The sequence below is a fragment of the Suncus etruscus genome, chromosome 8 (genome assembly GCF_024139225.1).
Source record: "Suncus etruscus isolate mSunEtr1 chromosome 8, mSunEtr1.pri.cur, whole genome shotgun sequence".
Taxonomy (NCBI): domain Eukaryota; kingdom Metazoa; phylum Chordata; class Mammalia; order Eulipotyphla; family Soricidae; genus Suncus; species Suncus etruscus.
In genome coordinates this window covers 110,171,912-110,197,973 of record NC_064855.1, presented here as the reverse complement: position 1 = coordinate 110,197,973, position 26,062 = coordinate 110,171,912, and the positions used below count along the sequence as shown (strand labels likewise).

General features: G+C 41.2%; 1 protein-coding gene across 2 annotated transcripts in view; it reads right to left on the bottom strand.

Moving 5' to 3' along the window:
* Positions 1–2,463: 2,463 nt before the first annotated feature.
* GPR180 (G protein-coupled receptor 180) overlaps positions 2,464–26,062 on the bottom strand; it is a 37,221-nt gene continuing 13,622 nt past the window's right edge. Inside the window, exons 3-10 of one of the 2 annotated variants that reach the window (XR_007498258.1) lie at positions 25,161–25,361; positions 19,517–19,697; positions 19,315–19,364; positions 16,120–16,277; positions 12,377–12,565; positions 12,127–12,204; positions 11,215–11,426; positions 2,464–2,559 (exon numbers count right to left, since the gene is read on the bottom strand). Coding sequence is in view for 1 of the 2 variants with exons in the window: in XM_049778706.1 (XP_049634663.1) it covers positions 11,268–11,426; positions 12,127–12,204; positions 12,377–12,565; positions 16,120–16,277; positions 19,315–19,364; positions 19,517–19,697; positions 25,161–25,361 (1,016 nt within the window). In the remaining variant the exon portion in view is untranslated. Of the gene's footprint in view, positions 2,560–11,107; positions 11,427–12,126; positions 12,205–12,376; positions 12,566–16,119; positions 16,278–19,314; positions 19,365–19,516; positions 19,698–25,160; positions 25,362–26,062 lie in introns of those variants that run through there. The other variant, XM_049778706.1, reaches the window with a different exon arrangement.

Genomic DNA, 26,062 nt, shown 5'->3' with positions numbered 1-26,062 from the left:
CATTATCATCAGTTGTAGTAGTATATTTAAATAAGACCATTCAACAAAAATGTTGATAAATATTGAAAGAATGAACATGACCAAGGAAAACATCTTTAAGAGAAAAACAAGCCAAAAAGGGTTAAGATTGTATTGCCCAAAATGTTATATCATAGACCAAAGAAAAGGTAGAGAGGATAAGGATACTAGCCTTGCACCTAGTAAACTGGGTTTTGATCCATAAGAGCCTGGACCCCAAGAGGAGTGATTCCTCAATGTAAAAACAGGAATATGATCTGGGTCTGCTGGGTATATCCTACACCAAAAATAAATAAATAAATAAATAAATAAATAAATAAATAAATATTGTAGCATTAAATCCAAGAGTAAAAATTTAAAAAAGGGGGGGTGATGTTAAGAGCCTAAATTAAGAACTTTCTAAATCCACCTTCTTCAACATTTCCACAGAAATTCAAGTTTGGGACATTCACTTCTTTTGCCAACAGGGTGGGAGAAGCTCTCTGGGCTGGAGTGCATGCTCTGCTCATTTTATCCCAGACATCAATAAGGCTGGGAATGGTTCCTCAGCACTATGGGGTGTGTTCTCCAAACTACACTCTCCAACAAAGACCACAAGAAGACATTCTTTCAAAAGAGGAGCCTTTCCAGTAATAGGGGAACAGAGGCACAGGATTCACTCTTTGGACTATCTCTCCAGCCCCTAGAAAACGTTTTGGACCATGTCTATTCTTTCTTTCCTCCTTGATTAGTCACCAAAAACCACAGATATGCAAGCAAGACCTGGTGACACAAAAACCACAAGATATACCCCTGAAACAAATGCAAAAGGAGTCGGGTAAGTTGGGGGTGCATTTTTATTCTCCAACAGTAGCAAACACAAAACCCTTCTTTGAGAGGCAGTCTTGCAAGAGCGCATCTGTGCTTTGGCGGTTAATTTCTAATAACTCGCGAATATGTCTGCTGTTACTTTGATGGCATTTTGTTTTTAATAATAAAATGGATGCATCTTGTCTCAGTGCTTAAAAATCTTTCATAATAGTCAATTGCTTACATTTAATAAGCAATGAAGGCAAAATTAGAACAAGGATGTTTAAAAGGTAAGGTACTGAACTGAAATATGGCTGAAAAAATGAAGATGATTAAAAGGAATACAAATGCATAATTGCTGTCTGCTGCACAAAGTGCTGATGCTGAGAAAACAGCTGGAGGGCTAGTGAGCCAGCATGGATGGGATGGAGGCAGCCTGGGTCTGAACATCCTCGGCTACAGGGATACATACCAGTGTGTAGAGCTTCCCTTCACACCTCATGTATATCCCAAGATCCATTTGTCATGCCTTTCTATCCAGGAACCCACACCCCCAAGATGTGTAGGAGCCTTTGCTGACTCCTGCTAACCTGAGCAGTAACAATATCTGAATGAAAGTTCATACGCCCTGGAAACTTACTATATACCAAGAAGTACACCCTTAGCAAGGGTGAACCCCTCCCCCAAATAATTTTATTTTACCTTCATTTCTTTTTAGTAAGTAAACCCTGAAGAGTGGTCTCCCCATCCCCCACACCCAAAAGAACCCTGCTAACCTACCTTAGTCTTTCATGAATATCTTTTGTCAACCTGCCCTGAGGGAACTGGAAATAGGGAAAACATGGCACTGTTACTATTTCTGTTATGTAGCTAGGATTGGCACTGACAGGTTGTCAAATCATCTGGGTTTTGGTAACATGATAGAAAGAATGAAATAATTGCCTTTTGGGGAGTGCTTATAACAGGTCTCTTGACATTAAAGTTACAGGGATGTTTAAAAAATAACAATAAAAAATAGTGTGTAATTTCTTTATTTTTGTTCATTTTTATTTTGTTTTGTGGGCCATACCCAGTGGCACTTAGAAGTTACTCATGGCTCTGAGCTCAGAAATCACTCCTGGCAGACTCCAGGAATTATATGGGATGCGGGAAATCAAACCTGGGCCAGTCCAAGGTTAGCAGCATGCAAGGCAAATGCCCTCCTGCTATGCAATCACACCTGCCCCCCCCTTTTTTTTTGGTTTTTGGGTCAGACCCGGCGGTGCTCAGGGGTTACTCCTGGCTGTGTGCTCAGAAATAGCTCCTGGCAGGCACGGGGGACCATATGGGACACTGGGATTCGAACCAACCACCTTTGGTCCTGGATCGGCTGCTTGCAAGGCAAACACCACTGTGCTATCTCTCTGGGCCCACACCTGCCCCTTGATTACTTTTTATAAGACTATCCAACCTGAGTCCCCTACAGATAGGAGATGAAGCATTATAAAAAAGTGGTGAACCTCTTACTAAAATACATTATCTCCTTCATCTTTATTTTCATATAGCAATAAATGCACTTTTAAGAACACTCTTTCGCAAAAGTTTATTAAGCAGATTTCAAAACATTTCTTTTATTACCTCTTTTCTGCCCCCCAAACCCCAGCTTTGGGCCTGCTTAAATGCAGTCATATAAATAACACACTCTCCTTTCTTGGTTCAGTTTTTCATAGCAAAAGTATAAAAAAAAAAAGTCACTGGATTTGGATGCTTCTGCATTTGGATCACTGTATGATCAACTGGCCTTTCTTTTTCATGAGACTGAAGCCTTAAAAGTGAGGCTGACTTTTGTATCCGGACGAGATGGTCAGGGACAATGTGACAAGGAAACTTCCCAGTACAGACTGTGAAACTGGAAGTTTATAGAAAATGACCATGGAGACAGACTGGCAGAGGATGATGCCCATTTTAATAACCTGCTAAGAGAACAAAGGAAAAAGGTTTACTGATGGGAAAGTTGGGAGAACACTTCCCATATATCAAGAATCTATTTAAAATACCATACACATATGTACATGTATTTTATGTGTGCACTAACAATATCTAGACCTGTAACTATTCAAAGGTCTTAAAATTCCTTTAAGAGATGTCAGAGTGATAGCACAGCAGGTGAAGCATCTGCATTGCATGCCGCTGACCTTAGTTCAATCTCGGGCATCCCAGATGGTCCCCTGAGCACTGTCAGGCGTAAATAATTCTTTTTTTTATTTTTATTTTTGGGCCACACTCGGTGATGCTCAGAGGTTACTCCTGACTATGCATTCAGAAATTGCTCCTGGATTGGGTGACCATATGGGATGACTGAGGATCGAACCTCGGTCCGTCCTGGGTCAGCTGCGTGCAAGGGAATAGCCCTACTGCTGTAGCCCCAGGAGTAAATAATTACTAAGTGCAGAACAAGGAGTAATCCCTGGTTTAGCATAAAAAAAATTTGAACACCAATTTTTTTAATTGAAGAATACAAAAATATTGAGATTACTAGTGCAATGGGGGGGTAACTCATATAGTTAGTCCACTGGAGAATAGTACTGAGCATGGGGAATGAGAAATTTTTGTTGCTGTTGTTTTGTTTTGGGTTACACCTGGCAGTGCTCAGGGGTTATTCCTGGCTCCACGCTCAGAAATCACCCCTGGCAGGCACGGGGGGGGGACCATATGGAATGCTGGCATTCAAACCACCATCCTTCTGCATGCAAGGCAAACACTTTACCTCCATGCTATCTCTCTGGCCACAGAGAATGAGAATTTTTTGGTTTATTTGGTTCTTGAGCCACTCACAGATGTTCTGTGGCTTACCACAGTTATGCCAGGTGGGTGCCTGAGGAAGAGTACAGGATTGGGGATTGACATCCCTTTGTGCCAGACACTCACTACAAGCCCCCCACCCCCACCCCGAGCTGTATCTCAAACTTAGAGTGAAAAACTTTCAGCATTATATATACTAAATTAAGATCTTGATTTCCCTTTTTTTATGTAGAGCCATAGAAATATAGTCTCTTTTCCAAGATTAAATCTGAAAGAAAATAAAATAATGTCATCATTGACATGATATATTGGGAATAAAAGTAAAGCCCAAGAAATTGTGGAGGCTTTTTTTGTTTTGTTTTGTTTTGGTTTTGGTTTTGGGGTCACACCCAGCAGCACTCAGGGTTTACTACTGGTTCTGGCCTCAGAAATCGCTACTGGCAGTTTCAGGGGACCATATGGGATGCCAGGATTCAAACCACCATCCTTCTGCATGCAAGGCAAAAGCCTTACCTCCATGCTATCTCTATGGCCCCAAGAAGTTTTTATTTTTTTTAAATCCTGAATCATGCATGCAAATATTTGTTTAAAAATACAGGAAAAAAAAACAGAAATAACTATCTGTTAAATTTTTCTGGAGAAGAAACCACTATGACAATGAGCATACTGGTTATGATTCAAACCAACCAACCACAGCCAACCAATCAACCAACCTACCAAACCATTTTCTTCCTAAATCCATATTTTGGCAAAGGCATGTAAAACTCCCATTTCAAAGTCCCTCTCTCTGCTGAGATGATCTGGTACAGGCCGCAGCTGAAGGAGAAGGCGAGGCTAACTCATAAAATGATGAGCAGGATCCTGGCGAGGTGGTGGAAATGGTAACTGTGAGGGCTGGCATCTTCAAACTGCTCCCAAAGTAGCAAAATACTCTGAAAAAAAAAAAACAAAACCCATCAATATTTCATGTAGTGGGGAGATCAAAAAACCCCACCAAGAAATCCAGTACTTTCCTTAACTCTTGCCATCTCTTCTCATTTTCCGTAGGCTTTAGGATCTCCAATACTGTAGGCAACAGTCAACAACATCTTCTCAGACACAAAGTTCCTGCTCCACACACAACAGCAGTGTCAGGGTCCCTTCACCAATGCCTCATGTTGCCCTCCTGTCCCCCATCATCTCCCTTGACAATGCTTAGTAGGCCATGCCCTGAAATAGTATGTAGACTCCCCTAAAAGGTTCTATGATTCATCACCTATGATTCATAGAAAAATTGTTCATGAATAGGACACAAGGACTTTTGCTAAGTCATGCTCACCTTAAGTTAGAGAAAGGGATTATCATCATGATGTTCATCATTATCATATCAGTATCAATAATATATTTAAATAAGACCATGCAAAATAAATGTTGATGAAGTATGGAAAGAATGAGCATGACTCGAGGAAAACATCTCTAAGGAGAAAAAAAAAAACAAGTCAAAAAGGGTTAAGATTATATTTATCAAAAATGTTTTATCAGAGGCCAAAGAAAAAGTAGAGAGGATAGGACACTAACCTTGGACCCAGTAAACAGGGTTTCGATCCACAGGAACCTGGACCCAAAAGGAATGATTCCTTAGTGTGAACACAGGAATATGACCTGGGCCTGCTGGGTATAACCTACACCAAAAAAAAAAATAACATAAAATATTGTAGCATTAAATTCAAGAGTGAAAATTTAAAAAAGGAGGGGGTAGTTAAAAGCCTAAATTAAGAACTTTCTTCTAAATCGATCTTCTTCTTCAACATTTTTGCAGGAATTCAACTTTGGGACATTCACTTCATTTCCCAACAGGTCCAGGAAATAGCTCTCTGAGTTGCAGTGCATGCTCTGGCCGTTTTATCCCAAAAACCAATGAGACTGGGAATGGTCTCTCAGCAATACTGGGTGTGTTCCCCAAACTACACTCCTCAACAAAGATGACAAGAAGACATTCTTTCAAAAGAGGAGCCTCTCCAGTGATAGGGGGATAAGAGAATGTAGGGCTTACCCTTTGGACTATATCCCCAGCTCCTCAAAAACTCTTTGGACCATATCAATTACTTACCTAATCCCTTTGGTACTCAGTGAAAACCACAGATATGCAAGGAAGATTCGGGTAGCACAAAACCACAAGATGCACCCCTGAAACAAATGCAAAAGGAGTCAGGTAAGTTAGGGGTGCATTCTCCAACAGTAGCAGACACAAAACTGCTCTTTGAAAGGGAAGAAGTCTTGGAAAAACACATTTGTGATTTGGTGGTTAATTTCTATTAACTCACGAATATATGTCTGCTGTTGCTTTGATGGCATCTTTTAAAATCATAAAATGGATGCATCTTGTCTCAGTGCTTAAAATTTTTTCATAGTGGTCAATCACTTACATTTCATAAGCGACAAAGGCAAAATTAGAACAAATCAAGGATGTCTAAAAGGTAAGGTACTGATCTGAAATATGGCTGAAAAATGAAGATGATAAAAAGGAATACAAGTGCATAATTACTGCCGGACGGACAAAGAAGTGATGGGGCTGAGAAAATAGCTGAAGGGCCAGTGAGCCAGCATGGATGGAAGCAGCCTGGGTGGGATTCCAGGCAGCAGACTGATTCTATATTGATCACACTGTGGGGCCCCACTTTTTTTAAACTGAAATAATATACACATATTTCGATTACAAATAAAATGGTGATTACCCACTTGGTTAGTCTACTAAAAAAATTGAACCAAGCATAAAGAATGAGAAATTTTGGTATATTTTCTTCTTGAACCAGTCCCAGAGGTTCTGGCATTCACCAGAGCTCTGCCCAGTAGATGCCTGTGAAAGCCTGCAGGATTAAATATTGACACCCCCCCCCCCCAGGCTCCTTGTGCCAGATACCCACTACAACCCCCCTCAGCTGTCTCTCAAGCCCAGAGTGAGAAACTTCTTAATATCCCACTCATGGGACATCTTGATTTCTGTCTGTTTTACCTAGAACCATGGAAATATAGTCTCTTTCCCAAGAGTAAGTTTGAAAGAAAAAAATATGATACCAATGGCGAGGTGGTGGGAATGGTAACAGTGAGGGCTGGCATCTTCGATCAGCTCCCAAAGTAGCAAATTACTCTGGAAAATAAAATTTCATTTAGTGGGGGGATCAAAAACACCCCACCAGGAAATCTAGTACTTTCCTTAACTCTTGCCACCTCTTCTCATTTTTCCGTAGGTTTTAGAATCTCCAATACTGTAGGCAACAGTGAACAACATCTCAGACGCAAAGTTCCTGTTCTACACACAAAAGCAGTGTCAGGATGCCTCCATCAATGCCTCACGGTCCCCCCAAACTCCCCACCACCCACCTTAGCAAAATCCAGTAGGCCATGCCCTGAAACAGTATGGAGACTCCCCTGAAAGGTTCTATGACTCATCATCCATGACTCATAGAAACATTGCTCATGAAGAGGTCACAAGACTTCTCCAAAGTCATAAAGGTCACCATAAGCTACAGAAAGAGCTTATCATCAGTACTAGTAGTATAATTAAGTGAGACTATTCAAATAATGTTGATAAAATATTGAAAGAATGATCATGACTCGAGGAAAACATCTCTAAGGACAAAAACGTCAAAAGGGGTTAAGATTGTATTGCCCAAAATGTTATATCAGAGACCAAAGAAAAAGTACAGAGGGTAAGACACTAGCCTTGTACCTGCTCATCTGAGTTTCTATCCCTAGGACCCTGTACCTAACCACGGTTGATACTTGAGTGTAAAAATAGGAATATGAACTGAGTCTGCTGAGTATGGCCTAAACACGTACACACACACACACACACACACACACACACACACACACACACACATTGTTTCATGAAATCAAAGAGTTAAAAAAATAACAGGCAAGGTTGCCTTCTCTCATCACTCCTATTGGTCATAGTACTGGAAGTTCTTCTCACAGCAATTAGGCAAGAAAAAGATATCAAGGGAATGCAGGTAGAAAACTAAGAAATGAAGCTCTCACTGTTTGCAGATGACATACTATATTTAGAAAACCCTGAAGACCAAAAAGCTTCTAGAAACAATACATACGTATAGCAAAGTAACAAGCTAAAAAATTAACATGCAAAAATCAATGGCCTTCTTATACAGCAATAATGATAGAGAAGAAATGACATTAAATAAACAATCCCATTTACATTAGTGACACACAAACTCAATTACCTTGGAGTCAACTTAGTTAAAGTGGTGAAGAACCTATACAAAGAAAACTACAAAACCCAAAACCCTGCCTCAAGAAATAAAAGAGGACATAAGGAAATGGAGACACATACTCTGCTCATGGATTACAAGGAATAACATCATTACAATGGCAATACTTCACAAAGCATTATACAGATTTAAAGCAATTCCTCTAAGGATACCCAAGACATTCTTCAAAGAAGTGGATCAAATACTCCAGAAATTCTCTTGGAACAACACCCATGAATAGCTAGAGCAATCCTTAGGAAAAAAGAATATGAGTGGCATCACTTACCCCAACTTTAAATTGTATTACAAAGCAATAGTCATTAAGACAGCATGGTATTGGAATAAAGGCAGACCCTCAGATCAATCGAATAGACTTGAGTATTCAGAGAATGTTCCCCAGACATATAACCAATTAATCTTTGATAAAGGGATAAGAAATGCAAAATGGAGCAAGGAAAGCCTCTTCAACAAGAGCTGTTGGGATAACTAGTCAGCCACTTGCAAAAAAGTGAACTTAGAACTCCATCTAGTACCATGCCCAAAGAGCAAATCCAAATAGATTAAAGACCCTGATATCAGACCTGAATCCATAAGGTGTACAGAACAACATGTAGGTAAAATACTCCAGGACATTGAGACTAAAGGCATCCATCTTCAAGGAGGAAATATCACTCTCAAACAAATGGAAGTAGAGATAAACCAGTGGCAGTATATTACGATGAGAAGCTTTTGAACCTCAAAGGAAAGACTAAGACACAAAGGCTATCCACAGAATGGGAGAAACTATTTACCCAATACCCATCAGATAAGGAGCTAATATCTAAGATATAAAAGGTACTGATAGAACCTAAGAAAAAAAAATCTAACCCTATCAAAAAATGGAGATGAACAGACAATTGTAGATGAACTACAATTGGCCAAAAGACACAGAAAAAAGTTCTCCACATCAATAATCATAATTAAATTAAAATAAAATTTATTTTTAATTAAAATTTTAATTTAATTAATTAATTAATTAATTTAAATTAAAGTTTTAAATTAAATTTAAATTAAAGTTTTAAATTAAAATTAAAATAACAGTGCTCACTTTGGCAGCACACATACTAAAATTAAAATAACAAGAGGTACCATCGTATGCAACAGACTGGCACACATCAAAAGAATAGAATAAGAACATTCAGTGCTGGCAGGGGCATGTGGAGAAATGAACTCTCATTTACTGATGGTTGGGAATGCTGTCTAGTCCTGCCTTTATGAAAAACAATATGGAAGTTCCTCAAAAAACTGGACATTGAGCTATCATATGATCCAGCTATATCATTCCTAGGGATATGCCCTAGGAAACCAAAAGCATAATACATAAATACCTTCTTCACACCTATATTCATTGCATCGCTATTGACTGTGGCCCGAATCTGAAAACCACCAAGATGACTGACAACAGATAAATAGCTAAAGAAATTGTGGTACATCTACATAATGGAATACTATGCAGCTTTCAGAAGATGAAGTCATAAAATTTTCTTATACATGGATGGACATGGAAATTAGTAGGCTGTGTGAAATAAGTCAGAGGGAGACACAGAAGAGTCTCATCCATTTATGTGTTTAAAAAAATAATAGACATTATTGTAAGAATACCCACAGATAATAGAGATGAGGACTTAAAGGGCCGGCTCATTATATGAAGCTTACCACAAAGGGTGGTAAATGCAGTTAGAGAAATAACTACATGAAAAACTATCATAACAATAGTAATGAGTGTGAGGAGTACAATACCTGTCTCAAATAAAGGCAAGGGGTGAAGGAAGAAGATGGGGGCACTGGTGGTGGGAATGTTGCACAGGTGAAGGGGGATGTTATTTTTATGACTGAGCAATAAAATTTAAAAAAAAAAAAGGGTAAGATCCTAAATTAAAAACTTCCTTCTAAATCCATCTTCTTTTTCAACATTTTTGAAGGAAATCAACTGCCCTGTGCAGGGAACCTCATGATTACAATGACTTTCAAATATCCTGTGTCTTTAATAACAAAGTGAACACTCCAGAATAGCTGGTTTCAGACTGAACTCTTTGGCCATGGTAATCAGGTAACAGTTTTTAAGACCCACAAATACATACGCCAGACAGAGCTCTAGGTCTCAGATTTGTCCGTGACCCTTCTCTCTTGACTGAATTAACAGTAAACCAGCCAGTTCCTCCTAAAGCTGCTCAGCTTGTTGAAAACCAAAGCTCATGATCCTTGCACCTTTACCAAATTTTCTGAGATGATCAGAATGTTTTTACCATCACAGGCCAAGAGAGTTCTTTGAATAGTTTTCATTTGCCAACTCAGCCCTCAGAACTGAGCATCTTTCGGAAGAAGAGTCTGGACAGAAACACAAGTGACTCAATTCTGATTTTTGGACTTTCTGAATTCCAATTAACTTTGTTCTGTCCTCTTTCTCAGATCGCTCGCTTATGCTGGGACCACAGCAATAACACAGCAGGTAGGGAGCTTGTCTTGCAGGGGAGTCAACCCAAGTTCAATCCCCAGCATCCCGTAGGATCCTTTGAACCCTGCCAGGAGTGAGTGAGTGATCTTTGAAGTGAGCCAGGAGTGAACACTGAGCACTACTGGATATGAGCGAAAACCACACACACACACACACACACACACACACACACACACACACACACACACATGCGTGTGCGCACACACACATACACATGCACATGTCCAAATGAAAACATATACACACACATACACACACACTCGGTATGAGCGAAAACCACACACACATACACACACACACACATCGAAATGAAAAAACATCCTGAAGGCTATAGACTTAAAATGTGCAATTTCTTTTTTTTTCTTTTCGTTTTTTGGGCCACACCAGGCATGTGATGGTTCTCCTGACTCTGCACTCAGAAATCGCTCCTGGCAGGCTAGGGGGACCATAGGGGATACCTGGAGTTGAACCCCAGTCCATCCCAGATCAGCCGTGTGCAAGGCAAGCGCCCTACTGCTGTGCTATTGCTCTTGACCTCCCCAACTGATTACTTTTTATAAGACTATCCAACCTGAGACCCCTATAGATATGAGATGAAGCACAACAAAAAGAAGTGGTGAACCTCTTACTAAAATATATCATCTCCTTCATCTTTATTTCCATATGGCAATACATAAGTCACCTTTTAACAACACTTTCGCAAAAGTTTATTAAACAGATTTCAAAACATTTATTTTCTTACCTTTCCCTCCCCGCTGCCCCCCCCCCCTCCCCAGCTTTGGCACTGCTTAAATGCAGTCATATAAATAACACACTCTCTTTTCTTGGTTCAGTTTTTCATAGCAAAAGTATGAAAAAAAATGTCACTGGATTTGGATGCTTCTGTATTTGGATCACTGCATGATCAACTGGCCTTTCTTTTTCATGAGACTGAAGCCTTAGAAGTGAGGTCGACTTTTGTGTCCGGACGAGATGGTCAGGGGCAGCGTTACAGAGGAGAGCGAGGAAACTTCCCAGTACAGACTGTGAGACAGGAAGAGTCTATAGAGAATGACCATGGAGACAGACTGGCAGAGGATGACGCCCATTGTGATAAACTGCCAAGAGAACAAAGGAAAGGGGTTAGCTGTAGGGAGAGGTGGGAAAATCCATCCCATCTATTAAGAATCTATCTAAAATGCTATATACCTATGTACATGTATGATATGTGTATGCTATGTACATGTTTGATATGTGTGCACTAATAATAACTAGAGCTGTAACAGTTCAAAGCTTTTAAAATTCCTCTAAGAGGAGTCGGAGTGATAGCACAGCAGGTAGGGCATTTACCTTGCATGGGGCCGACCCAGGTTGGATCATTGGAACACAATATGGCACCCCTTGAGTTTAGGAGAGATACTTGAGCATGGAGTAAGGAGTAACCCCTGAGGAGCACTGGGTGTGGTGCCCCCATAAAACAAAAATAACAGAATAGAATTAAATGAAAACTATCAAGTGGACCAACAGGCCTTTGGGACAGTCACTTCATTTTCCAACAGGGCCAGGAGACAGTTCTCTGGGCTATAGTGTAAGTTCTGCTGGTTCCATCCCAGACAACAATGGAAATAGGAATGGGCCCTCAGCAATACAGTGTGTGCTTCCCAAACTAGAAATTCCCAATAAAGATCACAAGAAGACATTCTTTCAAAATAAAGGCCTCTCCAAATATAGGGGGATAAGAGGGTACAGGGTTCACTTCACCCTTTAGACTATCTCCCTAACCCCTAGAAAACTCTTTAGACCGTGTCTATTACTTACCTTATCTCTTTGGTAGTCACTAAAAACCACAGATATGCAAGCAAGACCCGGGTGGCATAAAAACCACAAGATACACCCCTGAAATAAATGAAGAAAGGTGTTGGGTAAATTGAGGGCGCATTTTTATGCTCCAACAGTAGCAAACAAGAAACTGTTCTCAGTGAGTACACTGGATATGACAACCAACCAACCAACCAACCCACCAACCAACCAACCCACCAACCATACCATTCTTTCCCCAAATCCATACTTTGGCAAAGGTGATGTAAAACTCCCGTTTCAGAGTACTTCTCTCCACAGAGATGATCTGGTATAGGCCGCAGCCAAAGGAGAAGGCGAGACTAACTCGTAAAATGATGAGAAGTATCCTGGCGAGGTGGTGAGAATGGTAACTGTGAGGGCTGGATTCTTCGAACTGCTCCCAAAGTAGCAAAATACTCTGAAAAAATTATTTTATTTAGGAAGGAGATTACCAACACTCAATCTTTCTATAATGCAATACTTTCCTCAACTCTTGCCCACTTTCCTTATTTTTCCTTAGACTCCAGGATCGCCAATACTGTAGGCAACAGCAAACAACATTTTCTCAGATGAAAAGTTCCTGTTCCACACAACAACAGTGTCAACAACAATGCCTCATGGTCCCCCCGTCCAGCCTCTCACCACAGCCCCTTGGTAAAGTTCAGTAGGTCATGCCCTGAAAAAGAATATAGACTCCGCTCAAAGGATCTATGGTTCATCATCTATGATTCATAGAAAAATTGTTCATGAACAGGACACAAGGATTTTTCTTAAGTCATGAAGGAAACCGTAAGCTACAGAAAGGGCTTATCATCATCATGTTCATCATCATTAGTAACAGCAGTATAATTACATAAGACCATCCAACAAAACTGTTAATAAAATATCAAAGGAATGAGCATGACTCAAGGAAAACATGTCTAAGGACAAAAACAAGTCAAAAAAGGTTAAGATTATATTGTCCAAAATGTTATATCAAAGAACAAGTACAGAGAATAAGACACTAGTCTTGCAACTGGTTAACTGGGTTTCAATCCACAGGACCTTGGACCCCACCAGGGGTCATTCCTGAGTATAAAAACAGAAATATGACCTGGGTCTGCTCACACACACACACACACACACACACACACACACACACACACACACACACACAAAACAGGAATATGACCTGGGTCTGCTGAAAAAAAAAAACAGAACCAAAATAAAATATTGTATCATTAAATCAAAGAGTAAAAATTAGGGCCCGGAGAGATGGCACAGCGGCGTTTGCCTTGCAAGCAGCCAATCCAGGACCAAAGGTGGTTGGTTCGAATCCCGGTGTCCCATATGGTCCCCCGTGCCTGCCAGGAGCTATTTCTGAGAAGACAGTCAGGAATAACCCCTGAGCACTGCCGGGTGTGACCCAAAAACTAAAAAAAAAAAAAAAAAAAAAAAAAAAAAAAGTAAAAATTATTTTAAAAATATTTAAAAGAACAGTTAAAAATATTTTTAAGACATTTAAAAGCCTAAATTTAAAACTTCCTTCTTGGGGCTGGAGTGATAGCACCATGGTAGGCTGTTTGCCTTGCATGTAAACAACCTAGGATGAACCCGGGTTCAATCCCCGGCATCCCATATGAGCCTGCCAGGTGAGATTTCTGAGTGCAGAGTGCAGAGACAGAAGTAACCCCTGAGCACTACCGGTTGTGGCCCAAAACCAAAAAAAGAAAAAAAGAAAAATAATAATAATAACCTTCCTTCTAATCATCTTATTCAACATTTTCGAGCTACACAGGGAAACTCATGATTTCAGTGACTTTCAAATATCCAGTGTCTTTAATCAAGAAGTGAACACCCCAGAATAGCTGGTTTCAGACCCGACTCTTTAGCCGTGGTAACCAGCTAACAGTTTTTAAGGCCCACTAAAACACACCCCAGCCACAGCTCAGTGCCTCAGATCCTCAACTGTGATCCATCTCTCTTTACTGAATAAACAGTATACCAGTAAGTTCTTCCTGAAGTTGCTCAGCTTGCTGAAAACCAAAGCTCACTGTCCTTGCACCTTTACCAAATATTCTGAGATGACTAAAATGTTTTCACCATCACAGGCCAAGAGCCCTTTGAACAGCTTTCATTTGCCAACTCAGCCCTCAGAATTGAGCTTCCAGCATCTTCTAGAAGAATCTGGACAGAAATCCAAGTGACTCAGTTGAGATTCTTGGGCTTTCTGGGTTCACAGCAACATTGTTCTGTCCTTTTTCTCAGATTGCCTACACTGGGACCACAGCGAACTTACCTTTCATGGAAGTCAACCCAAGTTCAATCCCCTCTATTCTGTAGGGTCCCTTCTGCCTAGCCAGGAGTGACTGAGCCCTGGGTATGACCCAAAACCAGTTTAAAAAAAATCCAAATGAAAAACAACCCTAAGGCTGTAGAGTTAAAATATAAGCTTAAATGTGGACTTAAAATGTGCAATTGCTATTTGTCAATTTTACCCCCAATAAAGCTAAAAAAAAAAAAAAAGACCTTAGCCTCTTCCATTCCCCATGATTTATAGTTTTCCATATTCAAACTTCTCAACTGTCATACATGTCAACACTATTCTGTGATTCATGGACCTTAGGTATGCATGCATTATGGAGTCTCTTGCTATCTGCCTAATCAGGGTTGTTCTAGTCTTCAGTATAGTCACATAAACTCCAGTATATTCACATTCAAGCCTCAATTTGTATTTGTTTATGAGAATAAAAATTCCATTCTATCAAAGTTATTGAGAAATGAGAATTTAACACTACTCTTCAAATGTCCTGGATCAAAATCATTAGTGACCAGAAACCTGACCTTACTTGAATCAGTCTGAGTTTCCTCAGGAGTCCTTCCGCCTGGCATTATCTCCTTTCTCAAAAATCACTACTGGAGTTATGACTTCTTTACAACTTACCCAATTTCAGCTCATACCTATTTCATTCAGCATCTATTGTTCTAAAGAAATACTAGATGTATAGGATGAAAAAAGTACAGGTCTTACCCTTCACGAATAAATTTTACATTTTATGTAATGCATTAAATTTTACATTTAATGCCATCCCTAGAGATTATATGTATGTCCATTCCATTTTCATGTATAGCAATAATGGTCACAAACTCAGCATAAAATTGTGATACCTCTCTAGAATTTTTAATTCTTTTAAATTAACTGCCTATAGGCATATGGAAATCTTAGAGTAGTGCCAGCAGTATTACTATTTCTAAAAGACCAAAATCAATTGCTTTTAAAAGCAATTTGCATTTGCTTTAAAAACAACCTACTATTCTTTTTCACTTCATTCCTTTAAAAAAAATCCATCTATTCAGTTGACTTCTTTTATATACAAAGTAGTAGAAATGGACCTAAAGAACCTTGTTTATAGATGAATCTCAGATTTGCTGATTGAATGCAAAGTACTTACTATCTATCTGTTAGAAAATAGGGGAAAAGGCTATTAGGGAGGAAATGAGACTCTAGCCTCAAATTAAACACACTGTACCTAAGTAAGTTGATAGAAAGTAACAACGTTGGATAAAAATACAGTATAATTCTACCATCCATATAGACTGGCACTCAGAAGTCTATGACTTATTTGATCTGTCACTCTTGGTGCTCATATTTTAAAACAGCACAAGTGCTGGGGCCCATGCAGTGCAATAGCACAGTAGTAGGGTGGTTTGCCTTGCACGCAGCTAACCCAGGATGGACCTGTGTTCGATCCCTGGAGTCCCATATGGTCCCCCAAGCCAGGAATAATTTCTGAGTGCAGAGCCAGGAGTAACCCCTGAGCAACACTGGGTATGGCCCAATAATCAAATAAATAAATAAATAAAATAAACGAGCACAAGTGCCATAAGAGTTCCAAATGGCGATGCTGAAACAAGGCCCATTCATTCACATTTCTGAAGACGGACTGCAGAGGGGAAGGTATCCCTCCACCCCGTGCATCCCCCTGTACCTACCTGCGTGATGACGATGAACACGGCAATGCCAGTGGAGGCGGGCGTCGAGTCCCACTGGAGGGGTCTGCTCTGAGACTTCTTCATCCGGACGATGGTCCAGCCCACGCACAGACTCAGAAGGAGATACAACATCTGGATTTGGGAAGCGATGTCAAAAACTAGTGGGGAACGAATGTAAAGCAGAGTGAACCGCGTTTGCACAAGACAGAGCGTGTGGCCCATTGGGATGAAGACCCTGCATCTTTTTCAAGAAGGGCATCTTCGAAGAGAAGCTGATGGAAACCAGGAATATATTCGTGTCCAAGTACTCTAAAGAGTCATTTTTTGGCCAGGAAATTTATAACATCAATGGAAAGAGTTAACAACTGCAGCACTCCTATTTAAAAATAAATAAATAAATAAAATAAAAATGAGTAGCTACATCCCACAGACTATGCTTATTTTGACAGCCTTAAAGCTCTTGGTGTGCTTCTTAGCTTTTCCATAATCCTATTCTAAAAATTCACTGCTGATTAAGAAAAAGAAATCAAAGAGTAAGTGAGTGCAGCTAGAGAAATAACTACACTAACAACTACCATAACAATGTTAATGAGTGAGAGAAGTAGAATGCCTGTCTCGAATACAGGCAGGGGTGGAGAAGGAGGAAGATGGGGGCATTGGTAGTAGGAATGTTGCACTGGTGAAAAGGGGGGGAATGTTCTTTTTATGACTGAAACCCAACTACAATCATGTTTGTAATCATGGTGTTTATATAAAGATATTATTAAAAAATAATACTAAAAAAGAAAGGAAGTTCCAGTGGTCAAAGATATTTAAAAAAAAGAATAAAATTAATATAATTTCTGCCATGTGGAGAATACAAGTGCCATCTTTTCTGGATTGCTAAAATATTTTTTAACTGGCGGGATTATATCGTGATGAGTATTTCCTCGAACTACTAGTAAGAACTTGAATGACAATCAAATGCATATTGTCCCACTAGAGTGCGAAGCCTTCCTGCAGAAGGACCACTCCATGCATTAGTGCGATGCGCCACCAGGTGGTCACCACGCACACTGCAGGAAAGGAAAATGCAGACCCACCCTCAAGTCCTTGGCTGTTCAATCCTAAAACAATCCACAGAGAAGTCAAATCCCATGCATAGTTATTTTAGCAGTCAACATTTACTGGGCGTAGGGCCAGAGAGGCAGTACCACGGATAGGGTGCTTGCCTGGCACATGGCTGACCCGGATTTGACTCCCAGCATCTCATCTATCGTCCCTGGAATCTACCAGGAATCATCCCTGAGCACAGAGCCAGGAGTAAGCCAGAGGACCACTAGGTATGGCCCCCAAACCAAGATGATAAAAATGATGATTGTGGGGCCGGGAAGGTGGCGCTAGAGGTAAGGTGTCTGCCTTGCAAGCACTAGCGTAGGATGGACCGTGGTTCGATCCCCCGGCGTCCCATATGGTCCCCCCAAGCCAGGGGCGATTTCTGAGCGCATAGCCAGGAATAACTCCTGAGCGTCAAACGGTTGTGGCCCAAAAACCAAAAAAAAAAAAAAATGATGATTGTGATGATGATGATTAATACAAATCAATAGTTACCTGTTTTTAAAATATATGATTATCTAGTGTCTTTTTTCGGGGGGGCACAGCTAGTGACGCTTAGGGTTTTTTTTTTTTTTTGGAAGGGGGGAGGTTGTTTTTGAGCCACACTTGTGATATTCAAGCATTACTCCTGGTCTGCGCTCAGAAATCACTCCTGACAAGCTCGGGGGACCATATGGGATATCAAGACTCAAACTGGGGTCGGCTGCATACAAGGCAAATGCTCTCCCTGCAATACTATTACTTTGGCCCCCCTGGTCAGAAAACTTTGGTTTGAGTTTTGGGTCTATCCTGCCGTGGTTGAGTGACATTTGGGAATGTACTTTATGCCACTGAGTCCAGAGTCCTCAGTTACAAAATCAGGGTAAGTATACCTTCATCTCCATATGTTTTTAAAGAACGTGAATGAGAAAAATCCATATAGGGCCGGGTAGGTGGCGCTGGAGGTAAGGTGTCTGCCTTGCAAGCGCTAGCCAAGGAAGGACTGCGGTTCGATCCCCTGGCGTCCCATATGGTCCCCCCAAGCCAGGGGCGATTTCTGAGCACATAGCCAGGAGTAACCCCTGAGTGTCAAACGGGTGTGGCCCAAAAAAACAAAAAAACAAAAAAAAAGAAAAATCCATATAAACATGCTCTAAACTCAATGAAGAGCCAGAGTCATTATCTAAGAAGAGAATTAACAGGACATGTGGGAACTAAATCTGATCCTTGTTTTCATCGATGAATCTTAACTAAGCTTGCATGGAATCTCTGCATCGTGACAAAAAAATAATTCATGAAAACAAACAAGAAGTAGAGAACAAGTCTACATAAAAAAAAGCCAAGATGTTTACACCTGGCCAGCTCCATAGACTCACTCTTTCTTGAAAGAGATGTAAACCAAGCTGTGAAAAATCATGGGTATGCCAGCCATTCAGCTGAAAGCTGGCCATCTCAGGAGGAGAAGGAGAGCAAAGCCCCCACCCAGCCAAAGCCACACCTGCTGTATCCGTCACCCAGAATCACCTTTTTGCTTATGGCCCTGCTTCACTATTCCTCTACGACTTTCTGCAGAGATCCCAATCTGACCAAACTTCAGGTGTGCTGGTATTTGGGCTGACAGAGCCAGGATTTTCTTAGAGTGAGTGTGCGCACCCTCACCCTCATTCTCTTACTACCTAGAAGCTGAGAATATGTCCTACAAAAGCCACAGCAGCAATAATGCTTTGAATTCCCGGGTCACGTGGCTGCAAATGTTTGATGTGGTCATCGCCATAGGAACACACCTGTTTAGATGACAACGTATAGCTGAGGTCACTGAATGTTCGACAATAAATGAAATAACAGAATGGTCAGCTAGCAATGAGAGCTCACTAAACTGTAGGCCAATGTCTCTATGACCTCATTGGAGATACGATAATTTTCACAAACTTTTTTCCTGTCGCTGTATTTTTTTTAATTTTTTTCTTCCCTTCCTTTTCTGTTTTCTTTTTTTTTTTTTAAATACTTTTGCTCTCACTTATCTTGAAACAAATTTATTACAGTCAGCTATGTCAATTATGTGATGATGCATGTTCTTTAAATAAAGTAAACTTAAAAAAAAAACAGCCAGAAGATACTTACGTTCTGCCAAAGTTCCTATAAGAGGGACCCCTGTTCCATCTTTGGAGTACCTGAGGGGTTGAAAAGCAGAGAGTGTGAGTCTGAGTGACAAAAATGCAGGAGGGGGAGAAAAATGGTTCTTAATCAAAGTGAGAGTAATTTTGGTAGACTAATTAGGATTAATTAGATGGCGTGATGAACATCGTTCGTGGTTTTGAGTTACCTGGAGAAATGAACATAATTAGCAAGAGCTGAGCAGGCTTGTAAGAGCAAGGCCGTGGTCAGAACCTTGAGAATCCCGTGCATGGGTCCCCCTTTCCTGATCGCCTGCCACAGCGACTGAGCATAGATGCAAGCAATCACGAAGTACACGAGGACCAGGAGGAAGAAGAACTCATGTAAGCCTGCGAAGAGAAGAAAGGTGTTTGCTTCAGTGAAACATGTTAGTGATAAGGCTGGCTGGGTGCTTTCAGACCTGCCTTGCTATCTAGTTTGAGAACTTGGCTTTCCGTGGAATCACAGCATTCTCTTTGGGAAGTGGCCTTCCAAAAATGATGAAAACTTGAATTTTCTACTTTTGGACAAAGTATAAGTATTATACTAAACTAGCTGACATTTCTTTACTTTCTTTTTTTTTACTTTTTGGGGGGCCAAACCCGGTGATGCTCAGGGTTTACTCCTGCTATGCACTCAGAAATCGCTCCTGGCTTGGGGGACCATGTGAGATGCCAGGGGATCGAACCTCGGTCCATCCTAGGTTAGCACATGCAAGGTAAACACCCTACCACTTGTGCCACTGTTCTGGTTCCTGAAATTTATTTTTTGAAAAAAAATGGCACAGTGATTAGCAAATCAACCTAAGGAATAACCAGGCTGTCTGGTTGTGTGTGAGAACAGTCTTAGGAAAACCAAGGACGATTTCAGCAATTGCCTAGTTGTACTTTTTAATCTTTGGAGATTTTTTTTTTCATTTTTTGGGCCACACCCTGTGATGCTCAGGGGTTACTCCTGGCTCTGCACTCAAAAATCGCTCCTGGCTTGGGGGATGCCAAGGGATCGAACCATGGTCCATGCTAGGTCACTGCTCTGCCCCCATATTTTTTTTCTGTGAATTGAGAAACTGGGGCCTATAGAATGGCTCAGCAGCAAAACAGCCTGCCCTACAAACAATAGGCCATGAATTAGATTCCCAGTGCTGCCTAAATGTGCCCAGTATCATCCCATTCAGTGGCTCACTGTCTGGGAGCAGCAGCACAGCCACTGAATGTGTGATCTCTGGCCTACCACAACCCACAACTCAAGTGTCCAACACCTTCTACCCTGAGCACCACAACTAAAGATTGTGTGAGCAATGTATGTGACCAGGAGTGAGGCCTCCAGTAAGCAGGTGTGTGCGCACCACAGGCAAGTACTGGAACCAGAAATTTATGATGAACACCAGAACTTCTGACAGTACTACAACTGAGTGTAAAACTCCAAGCTATTGTCACAACCGCCATAAAGGGAAGAAGGAAGAAAGAAACTCAGAGACAGAGAGTGATAGCTCAGGAGGTAGGGTGCTTGCCTTGTATGCAGCAAGCCCTGGTTTGATCCCCAACATTCCCTACTGTCCCCCGAGTCCCACCTGGAGTTATCCCTGAATGCAGAGCCAGGAGTAAGCCATGAGCATGGCTGGTATAGCCTCAAAACAAGAGAAAACAAACCAACAAAACTTTTGACCACTGATTAAGTCAGGAAACCACAGTTGAATAAGCCCAATGGTTCTCTGAAGGGTGGTTCCTTCACAGATGTAATAACAAGGGGCTCACTGTGGAATGGTGAGGACTACCCTGGGATCACTTTTTTTTTTGGGGGGGGGGCAGGGGGTTGGGTCACATCAGGTGGTGCTCAGGAGTTACCCCTGGTTCTGCACTCAGAAATCGCTCCTGGCAGGCTCAAGGGACCATATGGAATGTGGGGAATCAAACCAGGGTCTATCTGGGGTTGGCTGCGTGCAAGGCAAATGCCCTACCTCTGTGCTATCACTCTGGCCCCCGGGATCACTTCTGTTCTAACAGAGATCAACAACCCCTCGGGATCATCTCCAAAAAAAAAGGAGAAAAAGAAAGACATTTTCTCACTTTCTCCCCACATTTCCACAGTTTAGAAAAGCAAGTAGTAGGGGAAACAAAATAGTCCATAAAAGTTCAATCTCAACCAGGCTTCCCGCTTGGTGTGGGGGAAAAGGAGTGAGAAGCATTTCAGCCACTGGGTGTCTCTCTTGCTCCATGCAGAGAAATCTCAAACACTGGCTTCTCTAGTCCAAGTGAAATGTGAAGGCTGAAACTTTAGGAAAGAAAAGATGATCAAATATCAGAAGCACATTCTCCTCGAAAACGTCCTTATCCCGAAAGTATTAAGCTTTAGACATAATGAGACCATAAGCCTGGGATTGTTACAGTCATGGAATGTGCCAGAATGCTGCACAGACCATTAGCTGCGGCTGGGGGGAAATTCATTATGTTTGTTTGTGGCTTGTGCTTGGAATCCTCTTCTTTCTTTCCCTTGGGTGTTAAGGGTGAAACGTGGCATTCAACTTAGCTCTACTTGTCCCCGAACTTTAAGGGATGTTCATTACAAGACAGTTTCATAATCCACAGACTAACACAGGCAAGTGAAAAAAGGACTTCTCAGCAGCTAATTACTTCATTGTGATCATAGATATTAGGTCTATTATATAAGAACTTGAATTAGGTTTTTGAATTAGTGTGTGACCTCTGCTCATCGAAGGTACATGAATTATTCTTGCCTGAATCCCAGGCCAATACGTGAAGGGGAAAAATGCTGGTTCTCCCCTCAGAGATCTCTCAGAGAACGGCTCTACCAAGAAGTCTGTGGCTCGTCTCTTCAGCACGCAACCTCCCTTTGGAATCTGTCTGGATTGCTTTGACAGAAAAGTCTAATTTCAGATAATGAAGTGAGAGTACAGTGAATAGAGTACTTTGCCTTGCACGGCTTACCTACATTTGATCCCCAGCATCCCATATGATCCTCTAACCCCTAATAGAAGTGATCCCTAAGCTTAGGGGTAGGCCCTGAGCATGCTGGGGTATGGGCCAAAACGCCCCCTTTAATTGGGGGGGGGGGCAGACCTGGTAGGATTAAGCCCTGAACATCGCTGGTTGTGCTCTCCACTCCCCCCAAAAAAGCCACACTCAATTTTCCCAACACCACAGAGAGCATCTGAGGGAGCCTCTTTGAACACTAAGCCAGAGGGTGGCAAGTAGGGAGCGGAAGGAGCTGTCCTACAGAGCAGCCTCAGAGACAGGCAGGCAGGATTCTGCCCTTCCCTCTGGTCCACAGAGCTCGTATCAGAGTATTTTCCTGTCACTTAAGACCCAAACTATTTCGAAGTGCCACCAGTGTTAAATGGATGACTCAAGCCCTCACTTTCGGGGACAAGAAAACAGATCAAGAGTGTCTGTCATCCATTTACGTGATTGCTGGTTTGACAGAGCCTGTGTTATTGCTCCAAGGAAAACCAATTTACCTTTGGTGTCTAAGGTAGTGACCCTGTTTTTACTAGGAGTACCCCAGAAGTGGGGGCTTGGGGAGAGCTGTGTGGTGCCTGGAGGGAACTCAGGAACCTTGCCAGGGTGAGGCTTGCACCCTGCCTCTTTCTTGTGTCCCAGGGCCTACATGATAATGCCCATCTATCAGGATTTTGCAAACAACATTTTTTGAACATGAGTATGTATTCATGAATGAACATGTGGTTCATTCATGTTAAAGAGTGAAGATCTCCTTTGTGAATGCTCCCTGTTAGTTAACAAGGATTATACTTCTTTTTTAAGAAGCAGTTTTATTTTACTCTGCCTTAGAGAGAAATATTTATTTTTCTTTTGGGGGGGGGGGACATACACCCAGTGGAGCTCAGTGGTTACTCTTGGCTCTGTACTCAGAAATTGCTCCTGGCAGGCTTGGGGGACCCAATGGAATGCTGGGGATTGAACCCGTGACTGTCCCAGGACAGCCTCTTGCAGAGTAGACACCCTACCACTGTGCTATCACTCCAAACCCCAAAGGAGAAATATTTCTATGTACCAACCCCTTAAGGTCAGTGAGAACGATGGGACTGACTCTCTTTCCATGTGACCTGCTCTTCCAAGTAGGTAGGAAGAGTGTTGTCAGTGACCTGAGTACAGGCCTTGTCTGATTTCCAGCTCTGCATGCCCCCCATCTGCCTCAGCACAGAGTGGGAGGAGTCCCTTAGCAGTGCCAAGTGTGGCCCACAAACAAACAAACAAACAACAAACAAGCCAACTAAATAAATAATCAAAATCACAAGAGGGCCAGAGCCCAGAGAGAGCACAGCGGTAGGTTGTTTGCCTTGTACACAGACGACTCAGAATGGACAACTCAGAATGGACCTGGGTTCAATCCCCAGCATCCCATATGGTCCCTCAAGCCTGCCTGGAGCGATTTCTGAGCTCAGAGCCAGGAGTAACCCAAGAGCACCTTTGGGTGTGGCCTCAACATACACCCCCAAAATAAACAAAACAAAAAAAAATCACAAAAGAGAGGCTGATCCAATCCTTCTCTTTGATAACAGGCTTTCAGATCTGGTTTCCATTCTGATATTTTAAATATACAAAGCTGTTGTGCTTCTATAAAGCCCAATTCAGGGCATATCCTAAGAAGACAATTGTTTTTGTTTGAACTCAGAATCTACCTCAGCAGGGCAATGCAGTCAACCTTCAAAACTGATCAGATCTCTTTTTTAGCAGGTGATCACAGAGAGCGTTACATACAGCAGCAGTCAGTGAAATCTTTCAATCTTCTCAGGCCCAAATGAAGGCCATACAGCAGGGAACCACAGACTGTAATCTCACATTAGCAGTGAGTTTCCTATTCAGACTGATTGATCTAAGACAATTTTTTGCTTAATGAATTAAGCAATGTGGAGTTATCATAAAAAGCATTAAGATCAAAGTAAGGTATAGAGATCAAGAAAAATTCATGATTTTATCCCCCAAAGACAAAATCATTAATATTTTTTGAACTTTGGCTTTACTCTCTGCATTTTTAATATGCTTGAAATCATACCATATAAAATGGAATATTATTATTTTTTTCTTTACTGGTACAGCTACTTTCCACAATTTCTCTTTTCTTTTTATGGTTTTTGGGTCACAATCAGCAGTGCTCAGGGGTTACTCCTGGCTCTAAGCTCAGAAAACACTCCTGGCAGGCTCAGGGGACCACATGGGATGCCGGGATTCAAACCACCGACCTTTTGCATGCAAGGCAAAAACCTTACTGACATGCTATCTCTCTGGCCCCAGATTGGTACAGCTACTAAAATGACCTAATATGATTCATTTAGTTGCTTCCCCACTGTGAGACAAACTAGTTTTAACTGTTTAATACTCTGAAAACATGAAGATTTGTGCTAGGTCAGTTTTTAGGACATATATTTAAAAAAATGACATAGAAAGGGGCCAGAGTGATAGCATAGTGGTAGAACATTTGCCTTGCAAGCTGCCGACTCAGGTTTGATCCCCAGCAACCCATATGGTCCCCCGAGCCTGCCAGAAGCATTTCTGAATGCAGAGCCAGAAGTAACCCGAATGCTACCTCATGTGGTCCCAAAACCAAAATATATATATATATAATATATATTTATACATAATATTTATAATATATAATTATATAAATATATGTAACATATAAATGATAAATATAAATTATATAGCTAGGTAGATAGATAAATTAGATAATTGATATAATATAGATGGTAGGTAGATATAGAAAGACAATGATAGGTAGATAACTAGGTAGGAAGGTAGGTGGCTAGGTAGCTAAGATAGACAGATATATACACTTACCAGATTCTCCAGCACTAAAATGATCATATGGATTTCCTTCAGCATCTGGATTTAGTAGCATCATTTCAAATGGGATATCTTCCATCAGAGCATTGCCATTATTAGCTTGGCAAGTCAATCTGTCTGCATAAAACACGTGCCACATTTGTGGGTGCGGGATCTGGGACACTGTCAGATTATGCTCGGTCTGATTTAAGGTCACTATAAAGAGAAAGAAAACAGTACTTTCAAAGCCCAAACCTTCACCTCTATTCACTGCCTTAGTCACATTATCAATCAGAAGAGAGAATTCTTTGGTTTAGTTCTGATTGGTCTTGGAATTTCAAGCCCTGGTGTGATATTGAAATAAGGTCTGTAAAGAAAGCAGGTAAGAATTGGGCTATCTTCACCAAAGGAATCACCATAAAAATACTTGATGTAATAGACACCACAAAGGAATGCCTTGCTTTCCCCATATCAGAACTGGAATTGTTAACTATTTTCAAAGTTTTTAAAATGTGCTGCTCAGATCTAAATTTAAAACAAAATAAACTTAAATATGGTTAAAAACATACGCAGCACCAAAGTTACCAACTGAACCATCTCTGAGTCCTGTGCCGTTAAGTACATTTACAGGGCCATGTAACTAGAAGGGAGTTTTCAAAATTACTTGAGTTAAATAAAAAAACACAGCATTAACATTTTTATCTTTACTGATTGATTGGTTGATTTTTAGGCCACACCCTGCGGTGCTTAGGGATTATTCCTGGCTCTGCACTCAGAAATAGCCCCTGGCAGGCTGGGGGACCATATGGGATACCTGGAATCGAACCAGGTCCCTCCTGGGTCAGCCGCATGCAAGGCAAATGCCCTACCATTATGCTATCTCTCCAGCTCCAGCACAGCATTAACTTTAAAAAAAT